The sequence below is a fragment of the Coenobita brevimanus genome, chromosome 57 (genome assembly GCF_032717465.1).
Source record: "Coenobita brevimanus isolate Jiangsu-jjx chromosome 57, ASM3271746v2, whole genome shotgun sequence".
NCBI lineage: Eukaryota > Metazoa > Arthropoda > Malacostraca > Decapoda > Coenobitidae > Coenobita > Coenobita brevimanus.
This window is the reverse complement of record NC_137010.1, coordinates 32,367,969-32,384,060: the sequence shown is the minus strand read 5'-3', so window position 1 is coordinate 32,384,060 and position 16,092 is coordinate 32,367,969. Positions and strand designations below refer to the sequence as shown.

At 42.8% G+C, this 16,092-nt stretch overlaps 1 protein-coding gene across 1 annotated transcript in view; it reads right to left on the bottom strand.

Moving 5' to 3' along the window:
* Positions 1-16,092, bottom strand: part of LOC145402134 (cGMP-inhibited 3',5'-cyclic phosphodiesterase 3A-like) — a 162,101-nt gene that overhangs the window by 50,683 nt on the left and 95,326 nt on the right. Inside the window, exon 2 of the mRNA XM_080274251.1 lies at positions 8,100-8,378. Within this exon, the coding sequence (XP_080130377.1) occupies positions 8,100-8,378 (279 nt within the window). The remainder of the gene's footprint in view (positions 1-8,099; positions 8,379-16,092) is intronic.

Sequence of the window (16,092 nt, the reverse complement as noted above, 5' to 3'; positions counted from 1 at the left end):
TACAACTAACTCTGTTATTGCAAATCCACTTTTTCCAGGTTTTGCCTATGTTACAAACAGATGTGTAATGCCATCACTATTTTTTTTTTTAACACTGATTCCCACTGAAAGTAGGAGGAGATGATCTTGGAATAAGAGACGGAAAGGGTAGGTTAAAAATAGAAGCATTATCAGCAAAGTGCCCCTTGAAATGGACCAAACATAAATTCACTCATCATTCAAGCAATCGAAACTATCGGTCCATCCATACAGTATTTTTTTTTCTTGTCAAGTAAGTTTCACAAACTGGTTCGAGCCATTCCATCGATAAACAAGTTAAAAAAAAAATGTAATCCTTATCTTGTGTATCTCCATGCATACCATATCCATTCATTCCTGTTGTTTTCCTCCTAAACTTCCATGCTTCTCATTTTGTCGCAGTCATTTATTTACCATATCGAACCGTCTTCAGCCAAACCTTCCATGTCTTCTCCCACCCTCAGACGCACACACGTATACCTTTTTCACCGCCATATTCGTGTCCGTTCTATAAGATCCTTTAGGGATACTCTCCTCAATACCCTCAAGCCAACAGATCTTACTCCACACATTTCCGAATCATTATTTTTAATTCTGACTGACCTACTCTCCCCACTTATTCTTAGCAGCTCATGCGCCACTGCTTTCACTACTTACTTGCGAGACTTTCAGTGTATCAGACTCACTCTCATACGTTAGTGTGGGCAGTAGATCACCTTTATGAATTCCTCTCGCAGCTTTGTACTTAGTTGTCTGTTTTACCTTACTGCTTCATATCCCTTACCGTTTTCCTTCCTTGAGCCACCCTTCATTCCACGTCCTTTACACAATTACCCCTCTTTTCTACCACTGGACCAAGGTACTTAAAGTCTTCCACCGATTCAAGTCTGTGTTCACTAGCAAATCACACCGAGTCGCCTTCTCTTTCTTCCGATTCAGGTCTGTGTTCACTAGCAAATCACACCGAGTCGCCTTGTCTTTCTTTCTTCCTATTCAAGTCTGTGTTCACTAGCAAATCACACCGAGTCGCCTTCTCTTTCTTTCTGTAGCATTCTGCAGTTTTCCCTCCACGCCATGCATACCTAACACCTTCCACAATCTCTGTCTGTTCACCTTGCCATAAGCTTCACCCGTAGTCATAAAATACCACAGATATTTTATAGTCCTCCCATGTATTCTCACTTGATCCACACAGCTCACTCCCACCACTCCGGAAACCACCCTGTTCATCCTCCACTAGGCATATTGTGAAATATCTTACATGGTACCTTCTGTGTAACTACCTTTCCGTAGCCTGTATCTTGTTCTATACGATCAGCTCTGCAATCACTTAGGTCATCTGTACGTATAAACAAAGGCAAAATCACAGCCATCTTCCATTCCGCTGGTAAAACTTTAGCCATGAGGCTTTCTGGCGTATTTCCCACAAACAGAGTACTGCATACATTCCACTACATTTTTTTTCATTTCTGCATAAACTTCATCATCGTCTTCTGCCTACTCATTCAGCGGATTCTTGACAGTATTCTACACTGCCATCATCACATATTCGGCACGACTGTTCTTCATGCACCAGCACATCTAATTATGTTTTAGCCACGCACTGCTCTCGTCATTTTCATTCTTCAGATTTTAGAGCAGTCTTTCCGTCAGGGCATTTTTTTCTCTGTCTTTTATTAGCATTGTTCCAGTTTCACATAAAAGATTTTCACATTTTTAAAACAGTCACTCCTACATTTTCACACTTCTTTCCATAATAGACTACGATTTTCTACAAGGATTATTTTCCTTCCAAATTGATCCTTTACCATTTTCTCCTTTACTAACTTTATTACATATCTTTTACTTTCAACAGATTCAATTCTTTCTTTCATATGAACTCCCTTCTTGCATCTCCGCAACTATACTCTCCTTGTTTTTTCCACCACTGTTTCAGCCTTCACATCCCACCAGGCTGTCCTTTTCAGACTAATTGACACCCTTGCAGCCCCACGCCCAGCTTTAGCCATACCAACCAGAGTCTGCCTCTGTGTAGTCTGCAAAAATTCTAAGTCCATTTGTTCCCAGTTCATTGACCCTTCTTTCATAGTCACCCGTCATTGTTTTGTTTCTCACCGTTTCCACCTTTAAGCCTTTCAGTGTGATGATGTCTTTTTATGCCGAATTGTTTTTGCTTCCAGATGAGGAGAGCCCCCTGGTAGTGAAAAAAACGATCTATCCTAAGCTGAATAAAACCCAGAGATAACGGGAATATAACTTAAAATACTTCCATGGATTGAAAGGGTTAAAAGTTTTGTGCTGAATCCTCCTCTCACCCCATTTTCTTCCAGCTCACGTCAGTTTCGTCTTGCATTCTACACTCCGACGAACTTCCGCACTGTTCTTTCACCGTCTCGCCTAAGCATCCTTGTCCCTACCATTCTCTAATCATTCAGGCATTTTTCAACAAGCTCTCCAGGTTTTCCATGCCGTGTACAGTGTATTTAGGTACACCCGATCAAAAAGTATCGGTGTAAATTCCTCGGTAAAGAGTCTGGGGCCCTAGTAGATGGATATTGCATTCTTGTTTTTGCTTGCATTCTCGATGATAACGCTTGCTGGTAACGCTTTTCATCACGTCCATAGTAAGTATGGTTATCATATACACACCTGCATTAAAAATATAATCTCCTTGGACATCACGACTTGTATTCGTCTTTTAGAGTATCATCGGCCCTCTCATGAGCAAGACTTTTTTGATACTGTGTATTTCCCAGTACGTAACATGTGAATCATTTGCACATCATTTTCTTAACTTTCTTTCATGCCACACGTCCTGCACTCCCTGTCCATTATCTCTTTCCGCTAATACATCCAGACTACCAAATTCACGGAGCCAGCACCACTTTTCATTTCAGATCCCCATCACAAACACGTCTGACTTCCTTCTTAGCACGTGTTCTGTCACTGTACAGTTGGTACTAAAACGAATCCTTCTCCTCCAAGTCTCTCTCTCTCACCACAAGTTGTTTATGCTGGAATCAGAGGCACTTTCGTAATCTTGAACTTGACATACATGCACCTTGACCTGATGCAGTCCAAGTCAGTGCTTGTTCTCCGCCATTCATCATTTATCAACAAGGCAACCCCCACTCAGCTCATGTGTACATGGCTAACAGAGCTAGAATGATGATTTACTAAAACACACACACACACACACACACACACACACACACACACACACACACACACACACACACACACACACACACACACACACACACACACACACACACACACACACACACACACACTCTCTCTCTCTCTCTCTCTCTCTCCATTGTATACCGATATATATATATATATATATATATATATATATATATATATATATATATATATATATATATATATATATATATATATATATATAATGTATGCATATACCGACATATGCCTGCCCATAAAAAGTCTTGAGAGAGAGAGAGAGAGAGGAATGAAAAATAGTGTGAGTAAAAAGGAGTAAGACAAAAAGTGGGAGGGAAAGAAAGAGGATGAAAGGCAAAATAAATAAAAGCATGGGGATGAACGCGGATGAGAGAGAGAGAGAGAGAGAGAGAGAGAGAGAGAGAGAGAGAGAATTACATGAAGCATGGGTACACAGACCTTTTGGTCCTTACTAGATGGTTTAACTAATAGAAAGTTTTGTTGGTAGTCTGTAATTGCAGAAGTTGAGGAATAGGATAGCAAAACAGAATGTTGTCCCCCACCTTCCATACCGCGAGCCAGTCAGACGGAAATGCCTGAAGAAAATTGTCGAGAACCAGTGGAAAGTAGTACTGAAGTTGTAGCTATCTGTGTATAACCAGACGTCTTAATCACGTAAGGGATATTCACAAGCAAATCGACCCCACGTCACCCTGTCCTCTGCCATTTGGCTGCCCTCCTTGCAACTCACCCCCCACCCCCGTTCCTCTACCCTTTCCGTCCATCTTATCCTCGGTCTCCCCCTTCCCCCCCTCAACCTAACTCACATACACACCTCTAGTCAGTCTTATTCTTCATTCTCTCCACGTGGTCAAACCATGTTAAGAGTAAATTTCCTAACTTTTTCAGTTACATCCACATTAACACCTCAGTGCTCCCTTGTTTCCTCATTTGTCTGTCTGTCTCTCCTTGTAATGCTACTTGTTCCTCTTAAAAAAAAAAAAAAAGTTTCAATCCCTCTCACTCTGTCTTGTGTCCTTCCAACAGGGTCCAGGCTTCACTTCCATGCAGTAGAGTAGGAATCACAACACTGTCATGCTGCGACTTTTTTTTTAACCTCCATTCTCACTTCCCTATTCCTTATCTCTGTTTTTAGCGAGCCAACAACCTTTCTTCCCTGCTGCACCCTTTCATGCACTTCATTCACTAAATTTCTCTTTTTACTCATCACACTGCCTAAATACTAGAATGCAATCACATTCTCCAGTTCCTGTGCATCCTGTGACTTCATTTCTCTCAAAGACCATGACCTGAAGCTACAGTCACTTGTATATTTCGTTTCTTTTATACATTTCCTAACTCACTCACCAATCCTTGCAACTCCCATCCATCTTCACGTAACAGTTCAGTTTTATCAGCAAACATCAATACAGTCAGTTTCCAAACCCTGCTCTCTCTCTCTCTCTCTCTCTCTCTCTCTCTCTCTCTCTCTCTCACACACACACACACACACACACACACACACACACACACACACACACACACACACACACACACACACACACACACACACACACACCACTGCCCTACCCTGTGTCTCTCTTATAACGCCCTTCATAAATACACTGATCAACCATGGGGGCTGGACACGTCTCTGCTTCAATCTAACATTTAAATCGAAGAACTCCCATCACTCTTCACACCCACTGCAACCCTAGCGCCCTCATACATACTCCTAACAGCATTCAGGATTTCCCATCTGCCTTATATATTTCTTCACCTTCCACATTATTAAGTAAAGGATGTGAGAGTAATAGGACTAATAAAAGTGTTAATTGCTTAGTTATATATATATATTTTTTTTTACTTAAACACGAATCGTACAAGTATTGTTTTAGTTTTAGTAAGGGCTGAATCATATCGAATGTGAATCCTCCGAGTGGGGGAGCGACAGGTTTATGCACTGAGAGCCAAGGAGGAAGGTCTGGAAGCTGTAACATCAGTCATGCCCAAGAGCTTGTATTGGGCAGAATCGCGTATTTGTTACCTTTCAGTCCCAGGACCTCTCTCTCTCTCTCTCTCTCTCTCTCTCTCTCTCTCTCCCTTTTCCGATGAGTTGGCTTAGCTTAGGAGAGATTTTCGAAATGTAGGGGTTGGAGAGGTCTTTACTGAGGTGAATAAAGTCGTCTGGATACCGTAGAATTAAAATTAAAAGACGTCACAGTAGTAAAGGGAGTAAACTAGTTGCTGTCGTGATCACCAGCAGAAGTTGTCTGAGGTGCACATGGTTAGATAATGTCTGATGCTAATAGATACTTTTCTGTTTTGTTGTGAATATGCATGTGTTGGTGCTGTATACCACTGTTACTGTATGATATTTCACTGGTTTGCAGTGTTGAAATAAACGTTGTCCATTCAGCTTGAGCCTGTTTCCGTGGATGAGGTTATCCTGACATGGGATGAGCATTATATATTGGAATTGGTAAACCCTTGACGTAATTCAAAGCACTAATAGAGTCGACACTTGAATAAGAAGTAAGAGTTAAACTTTCATCCATTCATCATACAGTATGCCTTGTTATGGAGGAAATATGGGACCCAGAACTGTACTACAGACACGAGGTGAGACCGCAAGAGACTGTAATATAAAACCATACGGTGCCTTTACAGTTATGAAAGATATGAGTAGTCTTAAACGTCCTGTTGGCCCTCTTCTCTATTTGATTACTTAAATAAAATTCAACATTTTAAAATTTTACCCCAAGATCACGGACCCTGTCAATGTTCTGTATTTTCTGTACTTGCATTTTGAGCCCATTTTGTCTGCTGCGACTCCCAGTGTGCAGTACATGACACTTATTGATATTAAAAGGAATTTCCCATTTTATTGACCATTCAACAACTTCATCTGCTGTACTGGTAGAGGGGCGTTCTGTAGTCTTTTGTTATAAATCACTTTACGATTTTGGTTCCATCTCCAAATTAGGTATGAAGTGTTCGCCCTGACACCAATTATCACTTACGTCAGTTATGAGAATAAGTTGATGCTGAAGGGAGATACTGTGCCATTAACGCTTACTTGCTTTCTCTTCCATACCCAGTCAGAAATACATCCAGTTAACGTTATTTGTCCATAATATTTTTACTTTGGTGTCGTTTTCTTCCCCACTGAAAGGGCTAATGAAGGCTGTATATATCCTCTCAGTGTGTGTCTTCCCTAAGCTAAATACAGTTGTCTGGAAATAGCAAGAATACGGTAAAAATACATCCTCTGATTTTTTGGGTTATTCTGTGGCACTTTGAAAATCTTAGTTTACAGTAAGAATAGTTTAAGAGTACTCATAAATATTAACACTGAACCAGATACCAAACTGGTTTATTCTTGCTTCCACCGGATAAAGTGACTTAGCTTAGGAAATAATTCTCGAATGGCAAAGGTTGATGAAGTTGTACTTTACTATAACAGTGTTCACTGTACCTGTCGGACCCTCCAAAAGGCACGACTAAATTACATAGAAATATTAATTTCACATAATTTTCTGTCGTTATTTAGGTAGGATTAGGGGAAGGGGAAGAGGAGGGCGAGGAATAGTTAATACATCCCCACTCAGTTCTAAAACCACACTGAGAGAGAGAGAGAGAGAGAGAGAGAGAGAGAGAGTGATGCGTGACCTGCTGTGGAATGACAAAGCTGAAAAATTATTCGCATTTGTTTGTGTTCATTTACGTGTCTTTTTTTTTTGTGTGTGTGAAATGTATACAATATATTTTAAGTGTTTCATATATCTGGAGGCGCTGAGTATGATTTTCACATGAGAGATCTAGTATTACAGTAGGACAGTGTAGACTGCATTGGTGGTGCGGCATGGGACTGGCAGGCATAAGTTAAAGGTAGGGTCATACTCCTGTTTCATTTAAGTGACTCAGAGACAGAGCCATCAATAGGCGGTTCCCTGGGATGCTCCGGCAATAACCATAATCCAAACAGTCTCTCCTAAATGGAATATAATCGCCTGGAGATAAGAATTAAAACACGTCATTGTATTGAAGGGGATATAAACAGCATGACAGTGTTCTAATGTTGGATAAACCTAATTAACACCGGCTGAATCCGTGTTGTGTATCTCTAATCAGACTGTGTGAGTGTGTGTGTGTGTGTGTGTGTGTGTGTGTGTGTGTGTGTGTGTGTGTGTGTGAGAGAGAGAGAGAGATGGGGGGGGGGATTACGGAAGAGGGAAGAACAAAGGATAGGAAAATAAAAGATAGACTGTTGGGAGTAACTTAGGTTATGGAGAGAGAGAGAGAGAGAGAGACGGGAAAAAGGTCAGATGCAATGATAGCGCTAATAACAAAGAAGGAAGATGATTAGAGAGAAGCACTCCTAAATACCGGCCATAAACAAGTGCCTAATTCTGTGTCTGTGTGGGATTATTCATGATTATACATACCCATAACGTGAATAATAGTGGGAGTAGGGCGTGGATGACGTACTGTTCATGGAATATAATTATCAGATACGGAAGAACGTAATACACACACACACACACACACACATTCATCGATCATTTCTCTCTCTCTCTCTCTCTCTCTCTCCACACACACACACACACACACACACACACACACACACACACACACACACACACATCCGAGACTTGCGTCAGACTTGGACCAAACACACCATCAACGTTCCCAGTCTCTACAACACACACCCCATAAACCTAACCCTCGTGAAACTCTGTGATCGCAAGCTTCCTTATTTTTTCTTTCAAAGATGTACAGTGACTCGGTGGGTGAGTGAGTGAGTGAGCGACACAGTTAGTGACGCAAAGGATCTGGCCACCCCCTGTTGGTGCTTAAAAAAAAAAAAAAATGGAAAAAGGAGATCTGCTTACCCTATGGACGGAGGGTCTTTCGCCAGTGTATGGGTTTTCCTCGGTGTCTGATCCCGATGCGTATGCTGCATCCTGTGAGAGGTGGAAGTACGGTGTGGGCCTGTGACCGCGGGGCGAGGGTGCCGCCTGTGATGGGGGGCTGAGCAGGAGGTAGAGAGCCTGCAGCCCCGACAGCACGGCGGGGGGCAGCGAGGGGTCCTGCAGCATGTCAGCCACCAGACCATGGGCTTCCGACAATACCGCACCGTCTACTGTGGCTGTCACCGCACCTCCGCAAGACTGCAAGGAAAGAGATACCGGGGTTATTATTATTATTATTATTATTATTATTATCCATCCATCATCCAATCCTACATTGCCCCATGAGGAGCGTAGGAGCCCGGGGCTAGGTAGTTGGTCCCGACATTTAAGATGAGAGTGACCAGCCTCACTCATCCCTGAGTGGTTTTACATGAGCAGTCAACCCCAATCACCCCTTAGATATAAACCTTCACTGGCTCAATCCGATTGGAGCGCACTAATTACCCACTAAACCACCAGGCGCCAATATTTGGTTATATGGTTACCACCCAGCGTAGAAAATGGTTTCCTGGTGTACAGGAAACCATTTGGCTTGTCACTCAGTGTAGAGTCACCCACAGGCTGAAGGAAAAGGAAAGAATGAGGAAAGAAAGACAGAAGAGGGAGTGTAAAGTCATCCGTAGGCAGAAGGATAAGGAGAGAATGAAGGAAAGGAAGACACAAGAGAATGGAAGAAAAGAAGGATGGAGGAGAAAGGGCAGACACCCGAGAGCAGCACTACATCGAGTGAGTGGATGGTGAGCGCCCCCCCTTCCACAGATTATTATTATCATTTATTGTTAGTATTATTTGCACAGACTCTCACCGCACCACCACAAGACTGTGGTAAATATAGACATTTTTAATATTATTCCCAGTAAAGTGAGCTTTGTAAGCGCGTGACGAGCGAGCGAGTGTTTGTACATACGCCTATCATCATAATTTCATTGTGGTGTAAACTTTCGACATTTCTGGTGAAGTAGTTGAGCAGTAACAGAAGAATAATTGAGCTATAATATTTACTTTTCTCATTTCTCTCTCTCTCTCTCTCTCTCTCTCTCTCACACACACACACACACACACACACACACACACACACACACACACACACACACACACACACACACACACACACACACACACACACACACACGTACGGACGCGCGCAATCAACATGTTAAAGAGAAAACCAACTCATACCTTGTATGTATCACTTTCATAGTGTTTTCAATCGATTTCATAGTGGAGCATGTCAGTTGAAGCCTTCGGTATATTCCCTTGTAAAGTTGGTCTCATGAGTATATACATAGCTAAAAAACAAAATCTGTATCTAGGCTGCTACCTGCTGGAAGAATCTCTTCTCTGTCTCACGTTGTAGAAAAGTTAATAGCCTCTGAAAACCATCGTGGTCGGGCCGTGTCGTGTCTTGTCGGGCCGCTCAGTTCTCAGCTGAACGTAAACAATGCTTCACTATGCTTGCTCGCTTCGCTTGATGCGCTTCGCTTGATGCGCTGCTTGCTCGCTTCGCTTGATGCGCTGCTTGCTCGTAATCATATAGTAAGCTTCACCCAGCAAGTCTTATACTTAATAGCTCGGTAGCAGCATTCCTTACACGTTTACCAACATTTAACTCATTTTTCCCAGGTGATCTCTTGCATCATAAATCTTCTGGTGTTTTCCAGGGTAGAGTGCCAAGAATGTCCTCGTCGTGAAAGGATTATCAGGAACTTTTGTATATTTATTTGTATTATTTCATATGAAGTCCACTGCAGGCCTGGACCTTTTCCTCAGATTGATAATCCACTGCAGGCCTGGACCTTTTCCTCAGATTGATAATCCACTGCAGGCCTGGACCTTTTCCTCAGATTGATAATCCACTGCAGGCCTGGACCTTTTCCTCAGATTGATAATCCACTGCAGGCCTGGACCTTTTCCTCAGATTGATAATCCACTGCAGGGCTGGACGTTTTCCTCAGATTGATAATCCACTGCAGGCCTGGACCTTTTCCTCAGATTGATAATGATTGTCTGGATGCTGGATGAGCACGATTTGGGAAGGATCTGTCAGCAGTGAGAGCAGTGCTCATGAGAGTTGATGATGGGTATGTGTATGCGTGAAAACCTGGCTTAGTTATCGATATGAACTGGAAGGACATATTAACGGCACCTACATCGTGATGACATATGAATGGTCATAAACGGCACTCACTTTATCTGCTAACATATGAAATGACATAACATTAGAACTCAAAAAATGTCCGTCAAGGTTAGCCTCAAATCCAGATGCAGGGCCCCGCAGATCATAAGAGGAATGCGGTAGCCACTGGACCACCGTGGCATCATCAACAGATAAATGATAGGGTAATATGTTTCAAGTGTGTCTGGAGCGTGTGCAGAGCGGGCAGCGGTGTAACAGACTTAACACATTTCCCCAGACAGTCGATTAAAACATTTACATTGAGGGAAGTCGAAGGGAGGCATCGTGTTTAGGCTGCACTATACTCCTTTTACACTAACTTGGCCTAAAATTGTCATCTCTTCATCTTCAGTATTGAGTTTTAACGGGAGAATAACACTAGAATAGGATGCAGGTCACAAAGAAGTGCTGTGAAGGGACTGTAAAATGTCGAGTTGTAACAAGAGATTAATACTAGAATAAGAGACTGGTCACAAGGAAGTACTATGAAAGGAATGTAGAGCCATTGCATGGTATAATTCTGCTACTAACCTAAGTCAGATAAGCTTCAAACGGACAAAAACTGGGCCAATTTAATGTAAAAGGACTATTGTAAAAGCTTTAGTTTTTCGTGTTGTAATAGTGGTCTAGGGAAATTAAGGCCACACATTTTTAAAAACGTTATTAGTATCGTTTTTCTCGTGTCATTAAAACAGCCGTATAAAAAAGTCTTTGTTATAACCTTGGGAAGGGGTTGGCCACATTATAGATTTCCAATAATTTCGATATTGGCATTCTTATTTGACACAACTTTCCCGCCAAGAAGGAGTAAGGGGTGAACGGGGATACCAATTATTTTATTTCTGTGTCTTTATTGTTACACCTGGCCATTAAACCCTTCAGCACGATGACGTTTATATTTTTCTTGTTATCTCCGGGCGATTTTATTCAGCTTGGAGACTTTTTGAACTGGTAGGGTTAGATGGGGAGTTCATTAACGCCTTCACTACGTCTTAATACTCGTAGGAATAAAATTGTCTGTTATTAGCGAGAAGAAAGTAATAGTGACGTCCATGATTTGAAGGAGTTAAGGACAGTAATAACACCACGAATAGAATTAAACTTGGCTACCAATTTTGTCTCGAAGGATGGATATTATTTTACGAACGTGTCCGTAATTCACTCACCCACCCACCCATTCCTATCCGTCCCTCCATCATCTATCCCTCCCTCCATCCATTCATTCGTCCATTTCATCATCTTTTCTTACATACATCCTTACATTCGTTCATTCATTTCTTCAACCTTTCTTCCGTCTATCTATCCATCCATCCCTTTCGTTCTCTCTTCCCCTCTTCTCTCGCCTTTTCCCTCTCTTTCCCTGGTAGGTTAATTCTTCCTCTCATCTCGCCCCTCTCTCTTCCTCCTTCCCTGTTTTTCCTTCTTCTCTGGCTTTTCTTTGTGGTTTTCTCCTCCTTCTCCTCCTCTCCTCTCCTCTCCTCTCCTCTCCTCCCCTCTCTCTCTCTCTCTCTCTCTCTCTCTCTCTCTCTCTCTCTCAATTAAGATCGCCTGATTTCCAGCGAAGAAAGAGATTCACTCACTCTGGCCAGGTAACAGGGGGGGGGGAGGTAGGAGGAGGAGGAGGAGGAATCTTACCTCCTTCCGCATTCTTTTCCTTCCTTCCTGTTTTTCCTTCCGCATGTCTTCCTTCTTATTTCTCCCAATTTTTCTTTTTCCTCTCCCTCCTTCTCTCTTTCTCGATTTTCTCTTCCCTTCCTTTTAGTCTTCTTTCCCTCCTCAGGTTTCTTCCCTCCTGTTGTTCCCTCTTCCGTCTTCGTCTTTTCTCCCACCCCTTTCTCTTAACTTTCCCTTCTTCCTTGTTTTTGTTTTTCCTTTCTCTTCTGTGCACTTTTCTCCTCCTTCTTTCCTTCCTTCCATTCCTTACTTGCTTCATCTTCCTTCCTTCTTTTCCTTACCTGTTTCTTCCTGTTCCTTTCTTCCCCTCCCTTTTTATATTGCTCTAATTCCATCTTCTTCCCCTTCCCCCTTTCTGCCCTTCTTTTTGTCTTCCATTCACTTCCTCTTCTTCATCTATTCTATCCTTCCTTTTCTTCCTCTTCCTCACCTACGTCCTTCCTCCTCCTCTTCCTGTCAATATTTTCTCTTCTCCCTCACTTCCTGTCTTGTTTTCATTTTGTCTTTCCCTTCCTCGTCGTCCCTTTCATCTTGACCTTTATTTCTTCGTATTTTCCTCTTCCCTCCTCTTCTTCCCTCTTCTTCCTCTTTTCTCTCTCCTCTTCTTCCTTCTTCTTCTTCCTCTTCCTTTTCTTCTCCTCCTCCTTCTCCTCCTCCTCCTCCTCCTCCTTTTCCACGTCCTTCCTTCCTTCCTTTCAGTTTTCCTTCTCTCCTCCTCTACTCTCTTCTGTTACACAATTTTTTTTTTCATTTTTTTTTCCTTTCTCCCTTTCCTCCTTCTTCCTTAGTACGCTTTCTCTCCTGTTTCCTATTCTTCTCTCCTTCCTCCTACTCCCTCATCCCTGCCAATCCCAGAGTTCATCCAGGGCCAAAAATGCTTCCAAGGTCTTCGATCACCACTACTCATTGTCACTCCAAGCCGCACTCCATCAGGTACTTCCCCTCCCCCCCCCTCTCTCTCTCTCTCTCTCTCTCTCTCTCTCTCTCTCTCTCTCTCTCTTTTCAGCGTAATGATCGGTATTTCTTAATCCATTCATCTATTTCTGAATCATCCATCCATTTGTCTCCCTGTGTGTACCATGCATACCGTAGATAGACAGATGGATAGAGGTAGATGGATGGAGGGGTAGATTGATCGATGGGTAGAGTTAGATGGATGAATGGGTAACTTGATAGGTAGTTACATAGATGGATGAATGGAGGGAGGGAAGGATGTATATTTATGTAGATAGATAGATTGGTAGATACAGATAGATTGATAGATAGATAGATAAACAAGTAGGTAGCCAGGTATGTTAATAAAACTGATTTACATAACGTCTTCCCACCTTTGTCACGGACCTCACGAAAACACCCTTACTCATTCATTTAGTCTTAATGGCTCTTCACGCCGTCATTCATCCACTTTCTCATCCTCTTCATTCCTTCCCTTCATTCGCTTCATCGGTGCGCCTTTTCATTCATTCCTCCAGTCATACCGCCACTTAAGCCTTCATCATTGCTTTCAGTCTTCGCCTTCTTAAGTGGCTTCATTTTCTTTTTTCTTCTTCCTTTTCTGCTTCTTCTTCTTTTATTTTTCATTCTCTTTTTCCTCCTCCTCCTCCTCCTCCTCCTCCTCCTCCTTCTTCTCCTCCTCCTTCTCGTCATCATCATCATCATCATCATCATCATCATATTATTATTATTATTATTATTATTATTATTATTATTATTATTCCCAGACAATAATACGTAGCTTTGTAGAGAACCTTGGAACTGACAGGGATAAGTATTAAGTAACCTCTTCAATACAAAAGTTATTCTTAAGCCGCATAAAATCGCATGGAGGTAGTTACAATGCACTCAGGACATCATCAGACTGAATTTCCATATCCAGACAGCAGGCGATACAGATACAGGGAAGGCTGGTAAAACAGGCGAGGATGGTATATCACTGCAAGAGTATTTTAATAGAGTTCCAGTGTGTTACAAGAAAATGGGTAATGCCTCTGATCCCCTCACTAAGATGTATCAGACGATGTTAGTGTCCCCCTCAGTTCTCTCTCTCTCTCTCTCTCTCTCTCTCTCTCTCTCTCTCTCTCTCTCTCTCTCTCTCTCTCTCGTGACTGGAAGAGTTAGATAAGCCCTGAGTATAATCAGACTTTCCTACGTCATATTAAATTTTCTGCCAGTGGGAAGACTATACTTAAAATGTCTAAAATATAAGGAGTCAGTAGGTTAAATTTAAGGGAGGCCTTTAATTGGACAACGTTTTAAAGTTTTCCTCAAAACCCTTACGAAAATTCTACCTATTTATCTGTTGCCAGACGCCTTAATCCCGTAAGGGGTGCCCACAAGCAAATCGGCTCCATGTCGTCCTTTCCCCCAACATTTCACTGCCCTGCTCCCAGCTCACATCCTCCTCTCTCATATACCTCTCTACTCCATCCTATCATCTCATCCTTGGCCTCCCCTTCCCTCTCCACCCCTGCACCTCACTCACATACACTCTTCTCGTCAGTCTCTCGCCCTCCATCCTCTCCACATGGCCAAACCACCTCAGTGTGTTTCTCCTAACGCATCCTATCACATCCACATCCACACCACAACGCCTCTTACGCCCGTACGAAATTGTCATCTTTTTCCTGTACGGCTGATGACCAGAGGGGAGGGAGAAGCCTTGTGTCCTGCTGATCTTTTTTAAAGTTGTCCTGAAGTGTTGTTAATTAGCGGATATCGTTTTATTGCTTGGATTTTCCCACTGGATTTAGAAGGGATGGCATGTAGTGTACCGTCTTTCCCCTACTGGCTTATACTCGCGAAGTTCAAAGGACCCCCCCCATCACTCCAGCTCTGAAAATTTTGAAAAGAATCTCAGTCTACATTTCAGATGTTATGAGGAAAACCAGCCAGGCCAGACCACTTAGTAAGGTCTGTGCTCTCTCTCTCTCTCTCTCTCTCTCTCTCTCTCTCTCTCTCTCTCTCTCTCTCTCTCTCTCAAAGTCTGCCTCATTTTCTCGCACCTCTCTCCTGCCCTCTCCTTTCATCCCCTTCGCTTATTAATTTTTCCAGTGGAGAGAGAGAGAGGGAGAGAGAGAGAGAGAGAGAGAGAGAGAGAGAGAGACGGCGGGGGGACTGTGCTATTCCGGAACACAAAACACTTTATGACTTTTCTACCTGACGAGTGATTATAGGTAGGAGGGGAGGGAGGGGCAGAGGAAATGAAGAGAGGGGAAAATGAAGGGGAGGGGAGAGGAGGGAAGGACGGGGAGGGGAGGGGAGGAGGTGGAGAGGAGAGGAAAGAGGAGGAATGAGATGGTAAATGAACGAAGGGAATGAAAGACAAGGGATAGGAAATAATGGAAAGAGGGAAGGGAAGAGAAGGGAGGGAAGGAATGGAAAAATGGAAATGAGGGAAGAGAAGGAAAGGAAGAGGGAAAGGAAACGACAGAAGAGTGAAGAAAAAGATGCATGTGTGTGTGTGTGTGTGTGTGTGTGTGTGTGAGAGAGAGAGAGAGAGAGAGAGGGAGAGAAACACCGGGATGACGTCACAGGAAACAGAAAATATAATAGAGTCGTTTCCTTACTTCCCTTTTTTCTCTCCTCTCCCTTTCTTCTCCCGCTCCTTCCTCTTCTTCGTTCCTCCTCCCTCTTGCTCTCTTCTTCCTTTCTTCTCCCTGCGTTGTTTCGTCCCCCTTCCTACCATCTCCATCTTTCTCTCCTCTTCCTTCCTCAGTTCTACCTCGACCCTCACTTCCTCCTTTCTTCATTTCTCTCTTCTTACCGTCTTCCTCTGTTCTCCTTCTTCCTCCTCCTCCTCTTCATTCTTCCTCGCAGTCCTTCCTCTTCCCTCTCATTCTGTTCCTCGCTCTTCGTCTCTCTGTTTTTTCTTCCTTCCCCAGTCTCCAGTCTTCACCTCTCTCTCTCTCTCTCTCTCTCTCTCTCTCTCTCTCTCTCTCTTCTACCTCTTTTCTCCTCTACTTCTTTCCTTCCTCCCTGTGTACTCTTTATTTCTTCATCTTGTAGTTTATTTCTTCGTCGTTTTCCCCTTTTTTTCCTTCCTTCCTCTTCTTACTGTTACTT